Source organism: Oncorhynchus tshawytscha, linkage group LG05 (assembly GCF_018296145.1).
Source record: "Oncorhynchus tshawytscha isolate Ot180627B linkage group LG05, Otsh_v2.0, whole genome shotgun sequence".
Lineage (NCBI taxonomy): Eukaryota > Metazoa > Chordata > Actinopteri > Salmoniformes > Salmonidae > Oncorhynchus > Oncorhynchus tshawytscha.
In genome coordinates this window covers 27,078,958-27,102,269 of record NC_056433.1, presented here as the reverse complement: position 1 = coordinate 27,102,269, position 23,312 = coordinate 27,078,958, and the positions used below count along the sequence as shown (strand labels likewise).

At 39.7% G+C, this 23,312-nt stretch overlaps 1 protein-coding gene across 1 annotated transcript in view; it reads right to left on the bottom strand.

The window, feature by feature from the left end:
* Positions 1–23,312, bottom strand: part of kcnh5a (potassium voltage-gated channel, subfamily H (eag-related), member 5a) — a 126,468-nt gene that overhangs the window by 78,851 nt on the left and 24,305 nt on the right. The window contains exons 2-4 of the mRNA XM_024420535.2: positions 9,842–9,965; positions 4,750–4,856; positions 2,299–2,427 (exon numbers count right to left, since the gene is read on the bottom strand). Coding sequence (XP_024276303.1) covers positions 2,299–2,427; positions 4,750–4,856; positions 9,842–9,965 — 360 coding nt within the window. The remainder of the gene's footprint in view (positions 1–2,298; positions 2,428–4,749; positions 4,857–9,841; positions 9,966–23,312) is intronic.

Sequence of the window (23,312 nt, the reverse complement as noted above, 5' to 3'; positions counted from 1 at the left end):
ATAATGCATAGTTACAAGTCCAGATTTCTCTCAAATCATCGTTGCCTGCTTCTACGCACACCAATGGTAGGTTTCGCGGATAAAATCTCGTTTGCTTGGATAAATGAAAAAGATAATGTTAAAAGCTCCATTGAAGTCATTTTGGTGAATGTAAACCGATAACAACAAGAACATATGACATCACTAAGCCAAGTCCCTTGTGGACCTTTATTCTCTGCCCATCACCCCGACAATGCAGAGAAAAGCAAGCAGAGAAATACTGAAGCACAGACACATTAAATCATTCAAGGGTTAAGGGGGTGAACTCAACCATGTTCAATGATTGGTGGGGCGGATTAAAATAGTTTGCTGGCCTGTCTCAGCCCTTTCAGTTCAGCACGCAAATAAAGTGTGAGCCATATGGGAGGGCAAAAAAGTAACTTATTCAGGCCAACCTCTCTAATGCTAACTGTTTGTTCTGTATACTATGCGTTTCACACAGCAGTGTGCTTGCAAGGAATTAAAGCCCCACTACTTGGTTAGCTATAAAGCTGAGGGATGGCAGTGTTTCCCATTTATGCATTTATAATGTAGATATGCCCCAGGAAGTCCCCATCCGCCGGTTGTTTAGAAACAATGCAGTAAATGTTGGGTTATGATGGGGTTACACTGCTCATGAGACATTCTTCAAGATACAATGGTTATGTCATTCATTTAAATGACAAAAACTGCTGTCAAATATCACAGTGGGCCTTTAAACAAATGAAAATGCGTGTTACTTAACATTCAGTCATCCTGACAGTTGGTGTACGCTATTTCTCCACATAATTAACAGAATGAGGTCCAGTTGGCTGTTAAATGAATGAGCATTCCTTTTGTGATGGACATAAGCAGTTGCATCTGTCACTCCATCAAATATGAAGTGAGTTGTCCTTGCCATCTGCTTGCCATTACATACTTAGTCACACTGCTGCACATGATCCCCAGGGATGTGTCGGTGTGGACCCAGGGGGAGACGCACACATCCATCTATTCAGACAAACAACATCTGGGCCAATAAGTACAGTGTGTGGCCATGTCACATGTAGCTACAGTATGCCGTGTAAAATAAATATGCTTATGTGAATGTTTCCAGAACATTTCATTAGATTGGCAGCAAAGGTGTAAGAACATTGCCAGTATAAACATCAAATCTGTCCAGTTTTCCGCATCATCAAACAATGTTTTAGGGTGCTCAGAACATTCCCTTGATGGTGCAAGAATGTTCACAAAAAGCTATTTTGTTGTTCTTCAAAAGTTCCCAAAACATTCAAACAGACTATCGCATATCCTTTGACCGTAATGAAGCCAAATATGTTTTCCTTTTGCTTGGGCCAAGAGGGTAAAGGGTAGCCTCAGCAAGAGGTGGTCTACCTGGCCCAGAAAGAATATAAAAGTGTGTTTAAGATGAGGAACTGAAGATGTCTACAATGTTTGAGGTGGTCTAAACCTCAAACCACAAGGCAAATTAGAAACTTATCTTTGTCTTTTTAAACCACCAGTTGGTTTCTCTCAAATGAAACACCTTATATATTTTGATCACAGCTCTCTGTTGATATACAAACTACACAGTTTAATGTTGCTGCTAGCAAGAGAGACCAACAAGAGAGGAAGGTGGGCGAAGGAAGAGATCTCACACTGCACATAAATCACGTATACCAGAGGAGAGCCCTGTTACTCAGTCTTCCATTCTCTAGAAAGAACCAGGGCCAGACATAAGCAGACAGCTTATCTGTCTTGCAACACTCCTCTTCTGCTGAAGTTTGTGGCCTCAAGTGCATAACATGTGATCTCCAAGAAGCGCTCTGCTATCAACTTTGTAGTGATTAGTTAAAAACATCTGTGGCTTGTAAGACGCCAGGACATCCCTTCCCTTATCAAAATAAGGGCAACGTGCAAAGCCTTACAGCATAACTAACGACACCTCTCACCCAATCCATGACCAACGCAAACTTCAGAACCACCAGAACACAAAAAAATAAACATCCAAGCAACCACCTACTGAACAAGGGACAACAGCATATTCTATTAGTTGACAGGTAACAAACTCTTAAAGGATGTGCGAGTCGTATACACATCCCAAATCCTCAAACAGGTCCTGGGCCAATAATAGATTCTTTGAATACATAAAGAAAGCCCACACACAGTTTGCCAGAGCTGCTTGGATGTCATCCACAACACACTAGACAACTTTACGGCTGCAATAGCCTTCATTAGGTCACGTGGGAACACAATATACTTTGTTCAGGCTTTTTACTTAATTAACATTAGGTCTCTCACCCTTGGTGGATTCGTCCTCAATAGGCTGCTTGAAGACAGTTATGTCTTTGAAGGTACACAGGAACAGAACCACCTTGTCGTTCTCGTTCCTGATGGGAGCCACCTGCATGTAGAGCCATATGGGTGTCCCTGCAGGGTAAAAGAGGAGAAGGGAACCAAGGAAGGATTGTAAAAGGCTACATAATAGTAAAATATATGGTATCATTAGGTCATCTCTGGTACTTCTTTCTATTTAAACACAAATGGTAACTACAGATGTAGGCTCTTAATTTGAGCCAGTTTACTACAGCAGGAATATAAACCTGCAGCAACAGAAAATTATTATGTGGACTATAATTATGTGGACATTTTTTGTCGTGGTTCATACATTTTTCATAAGGGGAAATCAATTCTGAAATTTCTAAGTGGAAATTACAAACTTCAGAAGCTTTTTAAAACCTAATACACTACAAGTTTAAAAAAATCCTGCATTGCACAAACGTTATCCTGCAACAGGGTGATCAAATTAAGATCCTACATCTGTACCTGGTACTAAATATAGCCTATTGGGGCTTATTGCAATAGATCCCAATGAATACCAAAGAAACAAACAAGTGTTTTGTTCATAAACACAGCAAAAAAAAAGAAAGGTCCCTTTTTCAGGACCCTGACTTTCAAAGATAATTCGTAAAAATCCAAATAACTTCACAGATCTTCATTGTAAAGGGTTTAAACACTGTTTGCCATGGTTGTTCAATGAACCATAAACAATTAATGAACATTGAACTTTTATTAAGACACTAACAGCTTACAGACGGTAGGCAATTAAGGGCACAGTTATGAAAACTTAGGACACTAAAGAGACGTTTCTACTGACTCTGAAAAACACAGAAAGAAAGATGCCCAGTGTCTCTGCTCATCTGCATGAAATTGCCTTAGGCATGCTGCAAGGAGGCATGAGGACTGCAGATGTGGCCAGGGCAATAAATTGCAATGTCCGTACTGTGAAACGCCTAAGACAGCGCTACAGGGAGACAGGACGGACAGCTGATCGTCCTCGCAGTGGCAGACCATGTGTAACAACACCTGCACAGGATTGGTACATCCGTACATCACACCTGCGGGACAGGTACAGGATGGCAACAGCAACTGCCCGAGTTACACCAGGAACGCGCAATCCCTCCATCAGTGCTCAGACTGCGTGCAATAGGCTGAGAGAGGCTGGACTGAAGGCTTGTAGGCCTGTTGTAAGGCAGGTCCTCACCAGATATCACCAGCAACAAAGCCGCCTATTGGCACAAACCCACCGTCGCTGGACCAGACAGGACTGGCAAAAAGTGCTCTTCACTGACGAGTAGCGGTTTTGTCTCACCAGGGGTGATGGTCGGATTCGCGTTTATCGTCAACGGAATGAGCGTTACACCAAGGCCTGTACTCTGGAGCGGGATCGATTTGGAGGTGGAGGGTCTGCAATGGTCTGGGGCGGTGTGTCACAACATCATCTGACTGAGCTTGTTGTCATTGCAGGCAATCTCAACGCTGTGCATTACATGGAAGACATCCTGCTCCCTCATGTGGTACCCTTCTTGCAGGCTCATCCTGACATGACCCTCCAGCATAACAATGACACCAGCCATACTGCTCGTTCTGTGCGTGATTTCCTGCAAGACAGGAATGTCAGTGTTCTGCCATGGCCAGCGAAGAGCTCGGATCTCAATCCCATTGAGCACGTCTGGTACCTGTTGGATCGGAAGGTGAGGGCTAGGGCCATTCCCCCCAGAAATGTCTGGGAACTTGTATGTGCCTTGGTGGAAGAGTGGGGTAACATCTCACAGCAAGAACTGGCAAATCTGGTGCAGTCCATGAGGAGGAGATGCACTGCAGCACTTAATGCAGCTGGTGGCCACACGAGATACTGACTGTTACTTTGGATTTTGACCCCCCTTTGTTCCAGGACACATTATTCCATTTCTGTTTGCCACATGTCTGTGGAACTTGTTCAGTTTATGTCTCAATTGTCGAATCTTGTTATGTTCATAAAAATATTTACACATGTTAAGATTGCTGAAAATAAACGCAGCTGACAGTGAGAGGATGTTTCTTTTTTTGCTGAGTATATATAGTATATATATTGTTAAATAAATAAAGGTAGTGCAATTACAATTTTACCGAGTTAATATCTGATTATTTCTATGTCATAGAATAGATTGCTACCAATTTTGTATCCCTTTACTTCTACATATCATTGATACTTAGGAATATTGCAGGTGGAATTGTTGCATAAAGCACCTTTAAGTGTAAAATCATATAATGTCAGTGAGAATAGAATACTGTAGAATAACGTGATTTTCCCTGGAGGGAACTTCAGTAATAAAACGTTTCTAAAAACAGTAGGCACTTTAACCCCATCCTTACAGGGGTAAACCCCTAAGCTAAATTGACAAGGATAGTTAGTGACATCTTTATACTCACTGTTCTTCTTATAGAGCAGCACTTCAAAGCAATGTGATTCATAGTTATCAAAGGTCTGCCTGACTTCATCTATTGTGTTCTTGTCTGTCAGGTCCCCATACATGAAACTGCGGGAGCCAAAGAAGGAGAGGGTCAAAAAGGCATGGTAGGTAGGGTTAGTTTGAAAGGCAGATGGGGAAAACAAAAGAGAGAGGGTTAGTCGTGCAAACCTATGTGGCATAAACATTCACACAACAGACACCATTTTATCACTCACTGAACTGTAATTTTGCTCATGGGAACGTGATGACGTTGACTGTCAAATCCTATTGATACAGTGTTTGTGTTGAACAAAAGAGAGGCCTGAGTAAACAAGAGAGGGCTGACAACACGATAACCTCCCAACCCTAGGTGAACTGTGGATGAACATGGAACATTGATGCAACATCAGAGTGATGACCCTTTTAAAAGCTGTGCTTTGAGTGTTTGAGCAGCATTTCCTAAATGTTGGCAGTTGTATCACTCTATATCATGATTAAATATTTCAGATTTGTTTTTGGTAAGCCTAAATCAGAATATTTTCTCCATGTAAACTATTGTCATTGTACCCCTGATCAAACCCTAACCTGCTCTGTGGATGACCCTTTGCTGCTCCCTGCCTGCGGTGGATGTGTCCAGTTATACACATCATCACACAATGTTAGTTTAAGGGTGCACAGAACATCCTTCAAAAGTTCCCAAAACATTCAGACAGCATATTGTTTTGACCGTGGTGAAGCCAAATATGTTTTCCTTTTGCTTGGGCCAAGAGGGGAAGGTTTACCCCAACAAGAGGCTGTCTACCTGACCCAGAAAAAAAATAGATTAAAGTGTGTTTAAATTGAGGAGCTGAAGATGTCTAATGTTGAAGATGGTCTTAACCTCAAATCACAAGGCAACACCTCAATTAGGCTGATATAAATCCTTATTCTTTTGTTTGATGATTTAGAATGTTAGTGTATTTTTTTCTATATAGCCTACACTTTCTCGTTCTGAACTTAGTGCCTTCAGAAAGAATTCACACCTTTTGACTTTTTCCACATTTTGTTGTTACAAATTGGGATTAAAATTGATTTAAATTGTCTCTTTTTTTAAACGATATACACAAAATACTTTGTTAAAGTGGAAGACAAATGCTAAAAAAAATGTTTTTAATGAAAAATAAAACACTAATATACATCTTGATTAGATAAGTATTCAACCACCTGAGTCAATACATGTTAGAATCCCCTTTGTCTTTTTGGGCAAGTCTCAGAGTTTTGCACACCTTATACAATATGTGCCCATTATTCTTTTTTTAAACTCTTCAAGCTCTGTCAAGTTGGTTTTTGATCATTGCTAGACAGACGTGTTCAACTCTTACCACTTAGTTTCAGCAGGCCACTCAGGAACATTCAATGTCATCTTGGTAAGCATCTCCAGTGTATATGTGGCCCTCAGTTATATACTATTTTCCTGCTGAAAGTTGTCTGTTGGAAAGCAGACTAAACCAGGTTTTCCTCTAGGATTTAGTCTGTGCTCAGTTCTATTCCATTTATTTTTATCCCCTCCAAAAAACGATCTAGTCCTTGCCGATGACATGCATACCCATAACATGATGCAGCCACCACCATGCTTGAAAATATGGAGAGTGGTACTCAGTGATGTGTTGTGCTGGATTTACCTTCAAACATAACGCTTTGTATTCAGGACAAAAAGTGAATTTCTTTGACACATTTTTTAAATAGTATTACTTTAGTGCCTTACTGCAAATAGGATGCATGTTTTGAAATATTTGTATTCTGTACAGACTTCTTTTCACTCTGTCAATTAGGTTAGTATTGTGTAGTAACTAAAATGTTGTTGATCGATCCTCAGTTTATTTTTATCAGCCATTAAACACTGTAACTGTTTAAAAGTCACCCGTTGGCCTCATGGTGAAATCCCTGAGCAGTTTCCTTCCTCTCCGACAACTGTGTTAGGAAGGACGGCTGTATCTTTGTAGTGACTGGTTGTATTGACACACCATCCAAAGCGTAATTAATAACTTCACCATGCTCAAAGGGATATTCAGTGTCTGCTTTTTTTTTGACCCATCTACCGATAGGTGCCCTTCTTTGCGAGGCATTGGAAACCCTCCCTGGTCTTTGTGGTTGAATCTGTACTTGAAATTCTGTCACGTTCTGACCATCGTTCGTATGTGTTTTCCTTGTTTTAGTGTTGGTCAGGACGTGAGCTGGGTGGGCATTCTATGTTGTGTGTCTGGTTTGTCTATTTCTATGTTTGGCCTGATATGGTTCTCAATCAGAGGCAGGTGTTAGTCATTGTCTCTGATTGGGAACCATATTTAGGTAGCCTGTTTTGTGTTGGGTTTTGTGGGTGATTGTTCCTGTCTTTGTGTTTGTTGTCACCAGATAGGCTGTTTAGGTTTTCTCACATTTGTTTTTTTTGTTAGTTTATTCATGTATAGTTTTCTTCATTAAAAAACATGAATAACAATCACGCTGCATTTTGGTCCGCCTCTACTTCACCTAAAGAAAACCGTTACAAATTCACTACTAGACTGAGGGATCTTACAGGTAATTGTATATGTGTGGGATACAGAGACAGGTAATCATTAAAAAATCATGTTAACCACTATATTTGCACACAGAGTGAGTCCATGCAACTAATTATGTGGCTTGTTAAGCACATTTTTACTGAGCATATTTAGGCTTGCCAACACAAAAGTGTTGAATACTTATTGACTAAAGACATTTCAGCTTTCAATTTTGTATTAATTTAAAAAATGTGGGTTATTCTGTGAAGATCAGTGTCACACAATCACAATTTAATCTACTTTAAATTCAGGCTGTAAACACAACAAAATGTGGAAAAAGTCAAGGGATATGAATACTTTCTGAAGGCACTGTACAACACGGGTGGGATATAAGGATGGGTGGGGTTTCGTGACAATGACCACAAGAGCCGCTCACCAATTTGACAGCTCCAACGTGTTAAACCTCCGACATCGCCTAAAGAAAAAAAACAATCATATGCTATGCGATTGTCAATTACTGCCGGTTAACACTGATCTGATCTAGGCCTAAGTCTACCAATTAAAGCCACTTCTGTCAATCCCTCCCATCCTCTCCAACTTTTATCTCCTATCATTCTGGTTACACTGATCATTATCAGGTGAAAAATAAAGTGTTTTTATGGAAGATATCCCCATAGCAACAGCTTTTGTATCTTTGTCTGTCTTTCTTAGGAAGGGCAGTGTGCAGCAAGTGGGGGTTATTTTCAGAAGCCTCAGTACTGTCAGTGTCTGCAAGTTCAGTGTGCCCAGCTTCAGTAAAGAAACGTAAGCACTCTTGCTGTGTGTCAAAGTATCTATTTGGTTCTGTGAGCATGCATTGACATAAAGACATGGCAAAAATGAGGAGGGAGGGGTGTTGTAAATTTCATGGGGACAATTTAACGCTCCATCTCCTGCATGACAGCAAATCCCACTCCTTTGGGCATTACAAGTGTGCAGGACACCCTAATTAAAATACTTTCAATCGAGAATGTATCACGTCAAAGATATCTCACCATTTCCTCTCCAACAGTTTATAATCCATTAAAGTTACTATTTATACAGTATGAATAACGCCTCCCTCCCACCTCAGCACAAGCAGGTTGATGTTAGACTGTTAAATTGCCAATCCTTATATACAAGGACAAGCCAGCTGTTTCGGCCATGCAATTGAGCCTTCTTAATCGTATTGATTTGTAAATATTAAATCCTGTATACAGGGCCCCCAGGACTGGAGCAGAGAAACCTTAGATTATACTATACAAATATACTGAACATTCCACCAAGTACAGACCGAGATGCAATTACCATTACTGTTTCATGAGTTACTTGAGAGGGAAACACAAAGTGTTAAAACAACAGCAGCTTATAACTGCACAATTTGCACACGCATTATCAAGTATTATCCACAGAGGAAATTATTCAGCATTGTCAGAAAATGTTTTGCATACACTGAGCGTACAAAACATTAGAAACATCTGCTCTTTCCATGACAGACTGACCAGGCGATTTCAGGTGAAAGCTATGGTCCCTTATTGATGTCACTGGTTAAATCCACTTCAATCAGTGTAGCTGAAGGAGAGGAGACAGGTTAAAGGATTTTTAAGCCTTGAGACAATTGAGACGTGTGTGTGCCATTCAGAGGGTGAATGGGCAAGATAAAAAAAAATGTAAGTGTCTTTGAACGGGGTATGGTAGTAGGTGCCAGGCGCACTGGTTTGAGTGTGTCAACAACTGCAACACTGCTGGGTTTTTCAAGGTCATCAGTTTCCCGTGTGTATCAAGAATGGTCCACCACCCAAAGGACATCCAGCCATCTTGAAACAACTGTGTGTAGCATGTAACATAGGCCAGCATCCCTGTGGAACACTTTCGACACCTTGTAGAGTCCATGGCCCCAACAAATTGAGGCTGTTCTGAGGGAAAAATGGGGGAGGGGGTGAAACTCAATATTAGGAAGGTGTTCCTAATGTTTTGTACACTCAGTGTATTTGTTTACAGATTTGTAAACATAAAAAAGGAAAAGAAAAGCATGTGTGGAAGGGGTCAGGAATATAAGCACTACATAGATGCTTCACAAATCATCTATAACTGTATATCATGCTGTATAAATGTATGGGTATGTCACATTATGATATATCATAATGTGACATACCCATACATTTATATGTTTACATTTATTAATCTTTTATAGAGCATGAAATAAGGTTATAGATGATTTGTGATTTATGCAGTGCTTACGAAGCCTATATGAATGCTTTATGAATCAAATCAATCAAAGTATAAAACCTTGCAGCAGATGGGTTATAATTAATTTCTTATTCAACTGTTTTTTTTCATGTGATCACAGAGCAGTTTGATATTCTACATATACCTTGTGTGTGTACTAAAACTGGACTGTGTCTGGACCTGCTTTAGTCCTTTTCCCACTGTCAACTCACATTACATGCCTGTGTAAACCGTCAGTGGATGTGTTACGCTTCTGTGAACAGTGGAAATAAATGAATGACAGGACAGGGACAGAGGCCCAGTTCTTACCTGCATGTGCTGCTCCTTTGCATGACTTCTGCCCTGTGGTACCCCGACAGCTTACAAAACCCGTCATTACTGTATACTACTGGCCATTCCACTATCTGGGCATTCCCCAACAGGAAACTTGTTTCTGAAAGACAGCCATGGGAAAAAGCAGAAAATCTAAAGAATTATAGAAAGTGAGTTCAGTCCTAAATCCCAAAATGTAAACAATTGTAGATAAATAACAAGTAAGCCCACATTGCGGTTTAAGAGGTGAGAACTACTTAAAAACTGACATACCTCTCAAAATGCTCCAACTGTGGTCATTGTTATTGGATATTGACATGAAACCACACCTGCCCTTAAAATAAAGTGTTAACATGTGGAGCCTTCGCTGTAGAAAAATCCCATCGTTCCTTCACCACTTTTATTGCTAAATATGGAAATGGTAAATGGGTTTTTGGGGTATTTTGGGGTTGTTTTGAGTAGTTTTGAGTTATTAGTAGGACGCCGTAAATAACCTTGTTTTTGTTTACACCCTGAACATTGTCTAATTAATCACAAGGCTAAACATAATTTGTTTTCTATGGTGCAGGAGAAATTGTATAATGCCTGTGCAGATTTGTCTCATATACAGGTTTGATCATCATCATCTCTTTATCCTGCAAGGCAACTTTTGAAATAGTTAATGTTGATTTAGACTACAGTGAGCAATAGTTTCCCATTATTGGTTCTGGTCCTTTAAATGGTATACAACTGTGTGAGAGATGAGGGGTTCCTTGCCCTAGATTGCAAACTGCCATCTGCCCGAAAAACCATCCTACTTAGATCACAGAAATAAAATCAATAGGCCTATTAGTAGTGTCTACAATGCATATAGGGAGCTGTAACATACTGTACAGTATTTGCTACATAGGGCATCGTATTATGGTGCCATACTATTCACGTTCTCTGTTTATTCTGACATCCCGTTGCTCTTACAATTAGCTATGAGTTGCTACAAAGAGATGTGTAACTACCTCTGTCGTCTCCCTAATCCACCCAGACTTACTGTTTTATGAACCCTAAAAGCGCCAACATATTTATATATTTGAAGGCTCCAAATTGGTAATGACTGTCTGTCAAGCAGTAGCACTTTTCATTTTATGAATCTCTTCTAACACAAGCAAATGGTTTAAATTCCCCACCAATGTTTTTTTAATAATAAATATTTATAATAAAAATAATCAATAATATATTTTTTCAATGTTCACACATTTGTAGTTACATTTGATGTTTAAAAATATATGTTTTTAAAAGTTATTTTGATCAATTCCATCCACAGCAACTTGTCATAAACAACTTGTCATTTGTTCTGTTATTCATTGAAAGTGTTGTGTTTCTGTGATACTCAGAGGCTGAGAAATTGGCGATATAGCTAAACTGACCTGAGAGGAAGAGGCAAAGTGAGAGGGTTTACTCCGGCTAAAATCTGTCCACAAAAATAAGCCCACAGTGAATATTTTTTTTACAGAAGTCAATGAGTGTCGAATCTGGTCAACAAAGAATAGAATTGCTAATTTGCTACGTGAGGCTTGATCTAATAGAAGTTTCGGAATAGTTAGGTTCTTTTACTAGCCTCGTCGTGAACCATGCTTCCCTAAAACGCTTGCTTGGTCAGATCTCCAAAGGTGCTCACCAGATTAGTGCGTAAGCACAAAAAATTTCAACAAAACAAGCACTGGTGACAAAACCTTTCAGTGTTTGCAGCATGTTGGTTTTCAAAGCATTTCTAATATTTCGAGATGAGCTATAGCTGCAGCAAGAATGGAGAAATGGTCTACAATGCTGGCCATATCAAAAATTTTATGTTGATATTTATGAAGTGATATTTGACTGTAAAGGCTAGCACGAAGGACAAAAAGTATCTCGTCACAATGAGGTTTGTGTATAGAAAAGCCAGCTAACCTTGTACGTTACCTAGGTATAACTAACTAGCTAATAGCTACAGTAGTTACATTTCTCTCACGATTATAAAGCCAACCATTTTTTATATAAAAACAGCATATTATTATTGACCTAAAAGGTCAACTGTGTTAGCGCAGTCGCAAGTAATTTATAGAGCACCCATGTACTGTCTGTCCGTGGGAATAACAAAAAAATTATTTTGCAACCAACATTGCTAAAATTAAACAAATACATTTAAATCAACTTCATAAAATGTTACCTGTAACGCTCATCTCCTGCAGGTTAATTGTCACCCTTATTTTCATACTGTACCTAAATAACAAGGGTTGGATTTGCACTAAACAATGTTATATGTCATCACTTCAAAAGGGATGTACAAAATCTGTTAGCCTCATATACATTGTCTACTGGTATAATTTTTTATTGAGAACATACACAAAATACCCAAACCATTAAGAACACCTGCTCTTTCTATGACATAGATTGACCAGGTGAATCCATGTGAAAGCTATGATCCCTTATTGATGTCACTTGTTAAATCCACCTCAATCAGTGTAGATGAAGGGGAGGAGACAGGTTAAAGAAGGATTTTTAAGCCTCGAAACAATCGAGACATGGATTATGTATGCATGCCATTCAGAGGGTGAAAAAGATTTGTGCCTTTGAGCGGGGTATGGAAGTGGGTGCCAGGTGCACTGGTTGAGTGTGTCAAGAACTGCAACGATGCTGGGTTTTTCACGCTCAACAGTTTCCTGTGTGTATCAAGAATGGTCCACCACCCAAAGGACATCCAGCCAACTTGATACAACTGTGGGAAGCATTGGAGTCAACATGGGCCAGCGTCCCTGTGAAACGCTTTCGGCACCTAGATTTGAGATCTTACAACTAGACAAAAATGAAGTGTTTATTTGAGAAACAGACACATTAGAGACAGAACTCCTTCCCCTCTTTATTGCAGGATTGTGTTAAGTGATTAATCAACATTGACGCAAGTTCATTTTGAATAATAGTTTAACAATTAAAACAAGTTTAAAAACTTGAATCCACATTTTATCACTTTAAAATGTACAAATAAGCTAACTCGTATGTCAGTGGAGGCTGCTAACAATGGCTGGAATGGAGTCAATGGAATAGTATAATACACATCAAAGATGTGGTTTCCATGTGGTTGATACCACTCCATTGACTCCATTCCATCCATTATTATGAGCCATCCTCTCCTCAGCAGCCTCCACTGTGGTATGTAAAGATTGGTCTAAACAACAATAGATAATTTAGTACTAGTATCATGTAGGCCATTATTACTAAAGCATAATTTCAGGTGAACAAATCTTCATAACAGCGGTGACCAACCTTGCTCCACCGATCCCTGATCTACTGTATTCTATTCCTGCCCAGCAATAGCAGACTTGATTTTAAACTCATCTGATGTTATACGTTAAATCAGGTGCATTATTGCTAGGTTAAAACAGAACCCTGCACACCCAGGAGACCTCCAGCAGGGTTGGCCTGCTCCAATTGTAATAGATTTGTCCATCGTGTGTGATGCATACAACATTTGCTAACATAGGTAGACCTACACATATAACATATAGGATATACTCAGTCTCATTTATTGGGACCTTTCTCTTCATCTGCTAACAGGCTTTCACAGCTTTCCATATCTGAGGACAGAAAATATTATAATCAAATTAGATAGCACTGAATATTATGTTGCTATTATCTCTCTGTCCGCAAAGTTTTCCCCTGTAGGGACTGGAACTGGAGAATCTTTTCATAATGTCCTCCCAAAAAATGACCTGCTATATTCAGTAGCCTACACTCTCCCTTTACTGCCAGGTGGAGCTGCAATTTCACCCTCTTCCATGGCTGTTATCTACAAATGCATTTGGACGGTGTTTTTAATATGCAATGATTACATCAAGATAGCTAGCTCATAGGAAGTTAGCTAGCTGATGACATTTAATTCACTTAGTTAAACAGTGTGTAAAGTTAGCTAGCTAACAGCGATCAGTTAAGTTAGCCTTCAAAGTGGTCTACTGTCACCAGCTAGCTAGCTAATAATACATACTTTAACATTAAAAACATGTATTTACTTACTTGAAGAGGTTCTCCCACTGCCTCTGTGTTTTTTGTCCTTACAAAAACAAAATAATGGGCAATCTTCACAATATTTTCAGTGGTAGCAAAGTGCAGATAGCAGCCATGTGGATGAATGGAGACAAGGTAAAAGGTGTGTTTGTCACAAGAGCAGTTTAGAATGTGTTGGGAGACTCCAAGATGGCGTCGCTTTGAGAGGGAGTGTTTTCGCGCTCTTCAAAGCAATATTGAGGGTTAGGTGGTTAACAGTCAAATAGTTTCTTTCAATATGAATAGCCAATAACTATAACTTTTTTATGGACATGGGATAAGTTTAGAGTTTTTGTCAAGTTGAATGGGAAGAACGAGACAGAAAGACAAAAATAGACGAAATATCCAAGTCTCACAGAAGACGGCTGACATGCTAGCTAGCCACAACGAGGACCAGAGCAGCATGGATACACAAGAAGCCGCCATCTCAAGCAAGAGAAAGAACAAAACTGACCAGGATGAAATCCTTGCAACCTCTTTACCTCAGACCCCAAGTAAAAATCCACCGGTAAAAAAAGTAAAAGAAGACATTTCCATGTTGGAACTTTTCTCTGCAATCAAGTCCCTGTCTACTAAACAAGACGCCACGCTCTCCAAAGTGTCCATCATAGAGCGGGCTACAGAAGAAACATCAAAGAAGATCGATAATCTGTCAGAAACTGTCAATCAACTACACAAAATTGTGTGCAAGAACAAGGAAAAGATAACGTTCCTAGAGAATGAGCTGAAGAAAATGCAATCCAAAAATAATGAGCTGTGTGAGAATGTAGCTGAACTTCAAAGGTACTCTCGCAGGTGGAATCTGAAAATCCAAGGTGTAAAAGAGTTAGAGGGAGAGGATATTAGAGAAGTAGTCATTAATGTCCTGGGAAAAGTGGCACCATGCATCAAAGACAGGCTAAGAGACGTGATTGATGTGGTACATCAACTTGGGAAACAAAGATCTAATGGACCCCTTCGCAATATCATCTTGCGCTTAACTATGCGCCATTACAGGGACATCATATGGAAAATGGCCAAGGGGAACAAGTTTCTGGACGAGAAGAAACTCCGCATCAAAGAAGCTCTGAAACCGCTGTGGCCACTTATACAGAAGGCGCGACAAGAAGGAACGAAGGCGAGGTTCAAAAGATTAACGAAAGGAATAGATACCATTATAAATGAGACTCAAACAGGATTTAAGAAGGGCCGTCACATAAGCTCTAACATTCGTTTAGTCTTGGACCTTATAGATTATTCAAATGCAATTGACTCAGATGTGGTTGTCCTATTTCTGGACTTCTGTAAAGCCTTTGACACAATTGAACATGAATTTCTCTTTAGGTCTCAAACTTTTTGGATTTGGTGAACATTTTATTCAAGTAATTCGTATGTTTTACAAAGATATAAATATATCCTCCTCCTCTGCCTCTAACCCTATTACAGGGGCTGAGTCACTGGCTTACTGGGGCTCTCTCATGCCGTCCCTGGAGGGGGTGCGTCACCTGAGTGGGTTGATTCACTGTTGTGGTCATCCTGTCTGGGTTGGCGCCCCCCCCTTGGGTTGTGCCGTGGCGGAGATCTTTGTGGGCTATACTCAGCCTTGTCTCAGGATGGTAAGTTGGTGGTTGAAGATATCCCTCTAGTGGTGTGGGGGCTGTGCTTTGGCAAAGTGGGTGGGGTTATATCCTTCCTGTTTGGCCCTGTCCGGGGGTGTCCTCGGATGGGGCCACAGTGTCTCCTGACCCCTCCTGTCTCAGCCTCCAGTATTTATGCTGCAGTAGTTTGGGCTGGGGTCAGTTTGTTATATCTGGAGTACTTCTCCTGTCCTATTCGGTGTCCTGTGTGAATCTAAGTGTGCGTTCTCTAATTCTCTCCTTCTCTCTTTCTTTCTCTCTCTCTCTCGGAGGACCTGAGCCCTAGGACCATGCCCCAGGACTACCTGACATGATGACTCCTTGCTGTCCCCAGTCCACCTGGCCATGCTGCTGTTCCAGTTTCAACTGACCTGAGCCCTAGGACCATGCCCCAGGACTACCTGACATGATGACTCCTTGCTGTCCCCAGTCCACCTGGCCATGCTGCTGCTCCAGTTTCAACTTCCACCTGACTGTGCTGCTGCTCCAGTTTCAACTGTTCTGCCTTATTATTATTCGACCATGCTGGTCATTTATGAACATTTGAACATCTTGGCCATGTTCTGTTATAATCTCCACCCGGCACAGCCAGAAGAGGACTGGCCACCCCACATAGCCTGGTTCCTCTCTAGGTTTCTTCCTAGGTTTTGGCCTTTCTAGGGAGTTTTTCCTAGCCACCGTGCTTCTACACCTGCATTGCTTGCTGTTTGGGGTTTTAGGCTGGGTTTCTGTACAGCACTTTGAGATATCAGCTGATGTACGAAGGGCTATATAAATAAATTTGATTTGATTTTGATTTAAATAGTTCTGCGCTACTAAACCTTAATACTTCCAAAAGATTTAGTATGAACAGAAGTGTATGACAGGGATGCCCAATTTCGCCATTTTTATTCATTTTGGTTGTGGAACTTCTATCTCTAGATATTCTGAATGATGCAAATTTGTATGGCTTAACCATTTTTAACAAATAAATCAAAATTTCCCAACTGGCTGATGATACTACTCTTTTCTTAAGAGACAAAGACCAGGTCGCACATGCCCTTAATGCTATAACTGCATTTTCTATTGCATCAGGATTAAAACTGAATGTTTCTAAATGTGAAATATTATGTTTATTTGACTCTGATGATAAAGAAATTGAAAATATTCCTGTAAAGGACTGTGTTAAATATTTAGGAATTCATCTGTCAAAAACCACTTAGTCAGACAACATTTGAATTTCTCTCCTAAAATTAAGAGAACTAAAAATATATTTAATAATTGGCAACAAAGAGATTTTTCTATACTTGGGAGAGTACTTCTGTCCAAGGCAGAGGGACTGTCTCGTTTTGTGTACCCCTCATTATCGTTATGTGTAAGTCCAGCTACTTGTAAAGAGATCAATAAGACCTTTCTTGACTTCATCTGGAAAAATAAGTCTCACAAACTAAAAAAAACATGTCCTTTCTAACCAAAGAGCTGAAGGCGGTCTAGAAGTGTTGGACTTTGTTGACATAAATAACACTTTCAAGATAAACTGGTTGAAAAAATGTTTGCTCGATACTGATTCAATATGGTATTTCATTCCAAATAATGTGTTTTAATAAATTGGGAGGTCTTCAATTTTTACAGAAATGTAATTATATTCCTGAAAGATTACCTGCTAAATTGGCTAGGTTTCACCAACAAGCTTTACTGGCCTGGAAAATATGTTTCCTGCACAATTTTTCCCCTCATAAAGCTCTTTTTGCAGAATATTTCAGACATAACTGTAAGGAATAAGTCATTGTTCTACCCCAGCTGGCATGAGAGGAATATTGACTTTGTTCTTGATATTTTCGACAACATGGGTAATATTCTCACATATGAACAATTTATAACATTGAAAAAGTTTCCAATACCTTTCAGAGAGTTTATTTCTGTGATCAAAGCCATTCCCAGTGGTCTAACTACACTTATGAAAAGTCATCTTAATTTTGGGAATGATCACAAAGTTCATCCAGAACTCAGATTGGAAGGCGTGGGCTTACTTGAGAAAACTTGTTGTAATAAATATATAAGACAAATTCTTCATTCACAAAACCAACTTACACTGAGAGGAAAGTTTTTCTGGAACATGCTTATTCCTGACATTGTCTGGAAAAATGCATGGTTAAGACCTTACAAATACTGTATACCAAACAAAGTTAAGGAAGTGCACTTCAACATTTTGCATAAGATATATCCATGTAATTCTATGATGTCCAAATTTGTGGCTATTGATGATATATGCGTTTTCTGTGAAAAAGGTGAGAATCTGTCTCACTCAATTGTGTCCGAATTTTGGGAAAACCTTGCAAAGTACTTATTTCACATTATGAACACTGCCTATAATTTTAACATAAAATATATAATATGTTACTTTTGCAATGATAACAAAACCACTGAAATGATTGTTAATTTTTTTTATTCTTGTTGCCAAATACTTTATACACAAATACAAATAAAAATTCAAAAATTCTAGACCAAAATTACCAATTTTTCTGATTGAATTTAATTATCTTATTAAAACACTAACTCTAGTGAATAACAAAAAGAATAACATCTTCATGAATCATTATAATAAGATATTTTCAGAGTGAATATAATTGCACTTAAATTGTTTCTTTTTTGTATGTTTGAGCATTGTTAATACCGGTGTTTGGTTTGCTAGACATGTTTGATGTAGCAATGTAAGTTGATTTTTGTATTATGAATAATAAAAAAATTAACATTTTAAAAAATCTTTTTTTTTTCAAGTTTAGAACGTGTTGTGACATTTGTCATTACCAGAGTAATCCAATCTAAATAAATATAAATCGCAGACTGTCGGCCACACGTGATAATTTGAAAACTAGCACTTGAAACTAGCATAAGCAACAACTACCACAACGAAAAACAGTGATGCATATAACACATAGCACCCATTCAACGGGCGTGTGGGGTGAGGGTTCTTGAAATGTAACATCCAATCAAAATCTTGGCACTGGGAGCCAGTGGACCATTCAAACCGTTGTTGCAAGGGAGGTGTGACAACAACGTGATCTTGGGGGTATGGCAATGAGAGACTAGGTTGTTACGAATGCACTGATATAAGTGGACGCACATGGCATTTCGGCAACTTTGAATAAAACAACTTTATTTCAGAGTTGTGCCTGTTGTCATGAGAGAGATAGAGGACTCAACATGGATATAACCCGTTTAAGCATGGAGGGCTTCCACCATTTTAAATTAGTCAACTGGGTGGGGACTCCTACGAGTTGGGTACAATCAGCCAATAAAGAAGAAGAAAATGGACTACTATAAAATCTTTGGCTCTGTGGACAACGAATCCCATGGTTAGGGAGGACACATAGACCTCTCCTCATTATATCCAGTATCTCTGATCTGACATACCAGTACGACCTAAGATGGCATCCGATATGGGCGCTGGTGCCCTATCAGACTTTCAGCTCTAACTTCAGAATTCCATGGGCAATCAATTCAGTTCCAATTGCATCTGAAAGATGGGATTTCCAACCTGGTATAGAGATGTTGACTGGAGGCCAAATATGTATTTATTTTATTGAGTTAATTTGACCCAGAAAGTGCCCGATATGGGGCACAAATTGTGAAAAGCGCCACAGGTAGCCAAAATGACTTCCATCTTGTTCCATGCTATATTCCTTGCATGTCAGTCATAGCTAACCAGCGGTATTTTCAATGTTGTAATAAAATGACACAATTTTAGTGGAATAATCATAAAAATGTCAACTAAATCTATGGTAGTATTGTATTTGAACATGAACAGAAGAATTAGGACACAAATAACATGAAGATGTGCAGCCTCTATTGAGCTTGAATTGCACCACTCTGATAGAGGTTCAAATTCCCCTCCCCTCCCCCCCACTGTGTGTACCACTAAATATTACTCCTACAAGAAAATGCTTCCATCAGTCAACACAACTGTTCAAACGAATACATTCTTATTGATGCAAAGAATACAAAAAAGGACACAGGTATAAAAAAACAAGTTGTTTGACAAAATCATGAGACATTTGAAGGATCCAACAAAATCTACAAAAAGTAAGTTGTGTGTGTGTCATTGCACTCAATAACCAACAGTCCTCTGGCACCCCCTGAACAGGTGGTGCCTATGAGGTAGAGGCCCCACTAAACCCCCGGAGGATATGTGATGCACTCTATCATAATCCGTCGGAAGTTGCAATGGCTTAATTTGGATATAAATTGTGTTTTTGTTAACATTTACATTTGTCGCTGTTGGGGGTTTCATCTGGTTTTAACAAAACAATGTCTTTGCTTTCATAATCTGTATGTATTATTGCCAAATTCAGAGTATAAATATAGTTTTTAATCTTATAAGCGTAGGATGAGACATAGCAACTAAGCAATTTCACATTGGTTCAGTGGCTTGCAATATATCAGGCTTTCACGGCTGTATCTTAACTGCACTATTACAAACCTCCCCTATTCCGAAATCATGAATGAATTACAAACTAGCTAGCTAGCTAGCTATATATTTCGAATCGAGCTACAATAGGCTATTCAATCGGTTCATTTTCCTGTTTGCCCAATCAAAAGCTACTGTAACGTATCAACCACATGAAAACAAAGTGTACCTCAGGTTACACTCTCTCGCACTTCAAAACCCATCACACATAGTCACACTGTCACTACTGCCTACACCTTAGCTAACTAGCTTAGGTTTCTACTGCATCGATGGATTCCCGAGAGAGAGAAATCGGAAATCAACATTTTTATATAATAATGTTGTGCTGGGAACTGGTTCAGACGATCAGTGGCGTCAACTTATTGGAAACTACTTTTTGACACTAACCCGGAGAGCGTCACCTTCAGCGACTCCGCAGACAGCGACTCAAACGAGCTCACTGTAGTCGAGGCCGAGCCCCTTGAGGAGGCACCCGAGGAAGACCCCCGTCAATGGTGGATCCGTCAATTAAGGTGCTTCAGTCGGTCAACGGGGAATATATATGTGATGCTGGGAAAGAAATTGAAAAGGCTCACGAGATCAGGTGCACTTGCAAGACCAACAAAGAAAGCCCTACTATTTGCTTTTTACCCAAGAGGAGATGGTCAAGAAAAGTGACCAGATGAATTAACTCACCAATGGTAAGTACTTGCCATTGAACTATTAGTCAAGTTTCGTTGGCTGTGAGTGAGTAAAGTGTAATGTATGCGTGTTTCTGTGTCTGCCTGCCTATCTGTCAGTGTCAGTGTGTGTGTGTGTGTGTGAGATAAGGCACAAGTAAACTGACTAGCTAGCTTGCTATTATATTAAAGCCAAGTGTGTGTATGTAATTGAGTGCGTGAGGGTGTAATTGAGTGAGTGAGTGTGTGCGTGAGAGTGAGCAAGAGAGAGATGAGGAATGTGTAGCGCATAAAACATTTGCAGTAACTTATGGGACCTGTCTGTCTGTGTGTGTATGTTTGTGTGTGAATGCATGCGTGCATGATGGGTACTTATATTTGTCCCATTTGTCCTAAAGACAGGTTACATAAATGCATGAAATGACCATCAACACTGAACAAAAATATAAACGCAACATCTAAAGTGTTGGTCCCATGTTTCATGAGCTGGAATAAAAGATCCCAAGTGTACCATATGCACAAAAAGTATATTTCTCCAAAATGTTGTGCACAGATTTGTTTACATCCCTGTTAGTGAGCATTTCTCCTTTGCCAAGATAACCCTTCCCCTTGACAGGTGTGGCATACCAATAAGCTGATTAATCAGCATGACCATTACACAGTGCACCTTGTGTAATGGCCACTTTAAAATGTGCACACAACACAACACAATGCCACAGATGTTTTGAGGGAGCGTGCAATTGGCATTCTGACTGAAGAAATGTCCACCATAGCTGTTGCCAGATAATTTAATGTTAATTTCTGTACCATAAACTGCCTCCAATGTTGTTTTAGATCATTTGGCAGTATGTCCAACCGGCCTCACGACCTCAGATCATGTGTAACCATACCAGCCCAGGACCTCCTCATCCGGCTTCTTCACCTGCGGGATCGTCTGAGGCGGTGTGGGGGGTGCTGATGAGTATTTCTTTCTGTAATAAAGCCCTTTTGTGGGGAAAAACTAATTCTGATTAGATGGGCCTGGCTCCCAAGTGGGTGGACCTGGCTGCCAAGTACACCCATGCCCCGATCAAATCAAATCAAGCTTTATTTATACAGCACATTTCAGACCTGGAATGCAACAAATTGTGCTTCACAGGAAAAAAACTAATAAAAACAATGAAAATAAAAACTTAAATATTTACTTCACAACAAACATAAGAGGGTAAAAAAACAATAACAATATGAACTGAATGACTAAAAAGCACCCTAAGGAAAAGCAAAGGTAAAAATGTGTGTTTTAAGATCTCTTAAAAATGTCCACCATTTCGGCTGGGGGCATATTAACTAAAAGCTGCCTCTTCATGCCTCTTGGTCCTAGGATTTGGGATAGTTAAAAGGCCAGTGCCATAGGACCGGAGGGACATAGCTTAAAACCATGTCTGACATGTATTGGGGTGCACAATCGTGTATTGATTTAAAAACCAATGAAAGTATCTTACAATGAATTCTAAAACTCACAGGCAGCCAGTGCAGAGACATTAAAACCAGGGGAAATGTGTGCTCTCCGTCTGGTCTTGGTCAGTACCCCTCCCACAGCATTCTGTATGTTTTGCAGATGACCAATGGCTTTCTTCAGTAGATCAGACAGGAGAGCATTACTGTAGTCAAGCCTGCTTTTAATGAAAGCATGGATGAGTCTCTGTATCAGCTTGAGAGAGAAACGGCCACACCTTGGCAATGTACCTCTGGTGGTAAAAAGCTATTTTGGTCCCATTGCTAATGTGTAATTCGAAATTTAGTTCAGAATCTAAAATAACACTTAGTTTTTAAAAAATCTTTATTACCCGTGAATGAAAATGTGCAGCCAGATTCTCGCTCTGTGATTTGGCTCCAACAATAAGTACCTCAGTCTTGCGTTGATTTAGCTGGAGGAAGTTGTGAGCCATCCAAGTATTTAAATCACTAATACAGTCTAATAATTTATCTGTGGAGCTGAAATCCTCTGGATACAAAGAAATATAAAGTTGTGTATCGTCTACGTAGCAGTGAAAATCAATGCTGTGCTTTCTGACAACACTGCCAAGGGGTAACATACAGTATATAAACCGGACAGTACCGGACCCAAAATCTAACCTTGTGGAACGCCACATGTGATATGTATTTTCTGAGTTATGTTCACCAAGGGTGACAAAAAAACTTTACCGGGTTAAATAAGTCCTAAACCTATTTAGAACTGGACCGGAGGGACCAACCAACCTCTCCAGGTTAATGTAGCACTTAAATCCAAGAGTACAAGGACAGAGAGCTGTTTGGCATCTGTGTTGGTTCTAAGATTATTTACCACTTTAACTAAGGATGTCTCTGTGCTGTTGTGGGCCCGAAAACCAGATTGGAATTTTTCAAATATACAAAATAATTCCGCTGTTTTAAAACCAATTTCTCCAGAATTTTGCTTAAGGTTGGCCAAAAATATGTAAGAGCTGAAGAATCGAGATTACTTTTCTTCAGAAGGAGTTTCACCATAGCAGTTTTTAGTGCAGTGGTTTACACTTCTTCGGATATGCAATTAAAAAGTATTTTGGTGGGGATAGGATCAAGAAGGCAGGTATCACTTTCCTGAGCATGTCTGTGTCAACCAGGGAACATAAATCCATAGTGGCTTTGTGTGGTAGGCTAGGGCACATATCATCATTCTCATCAGGTCTTACTTGACT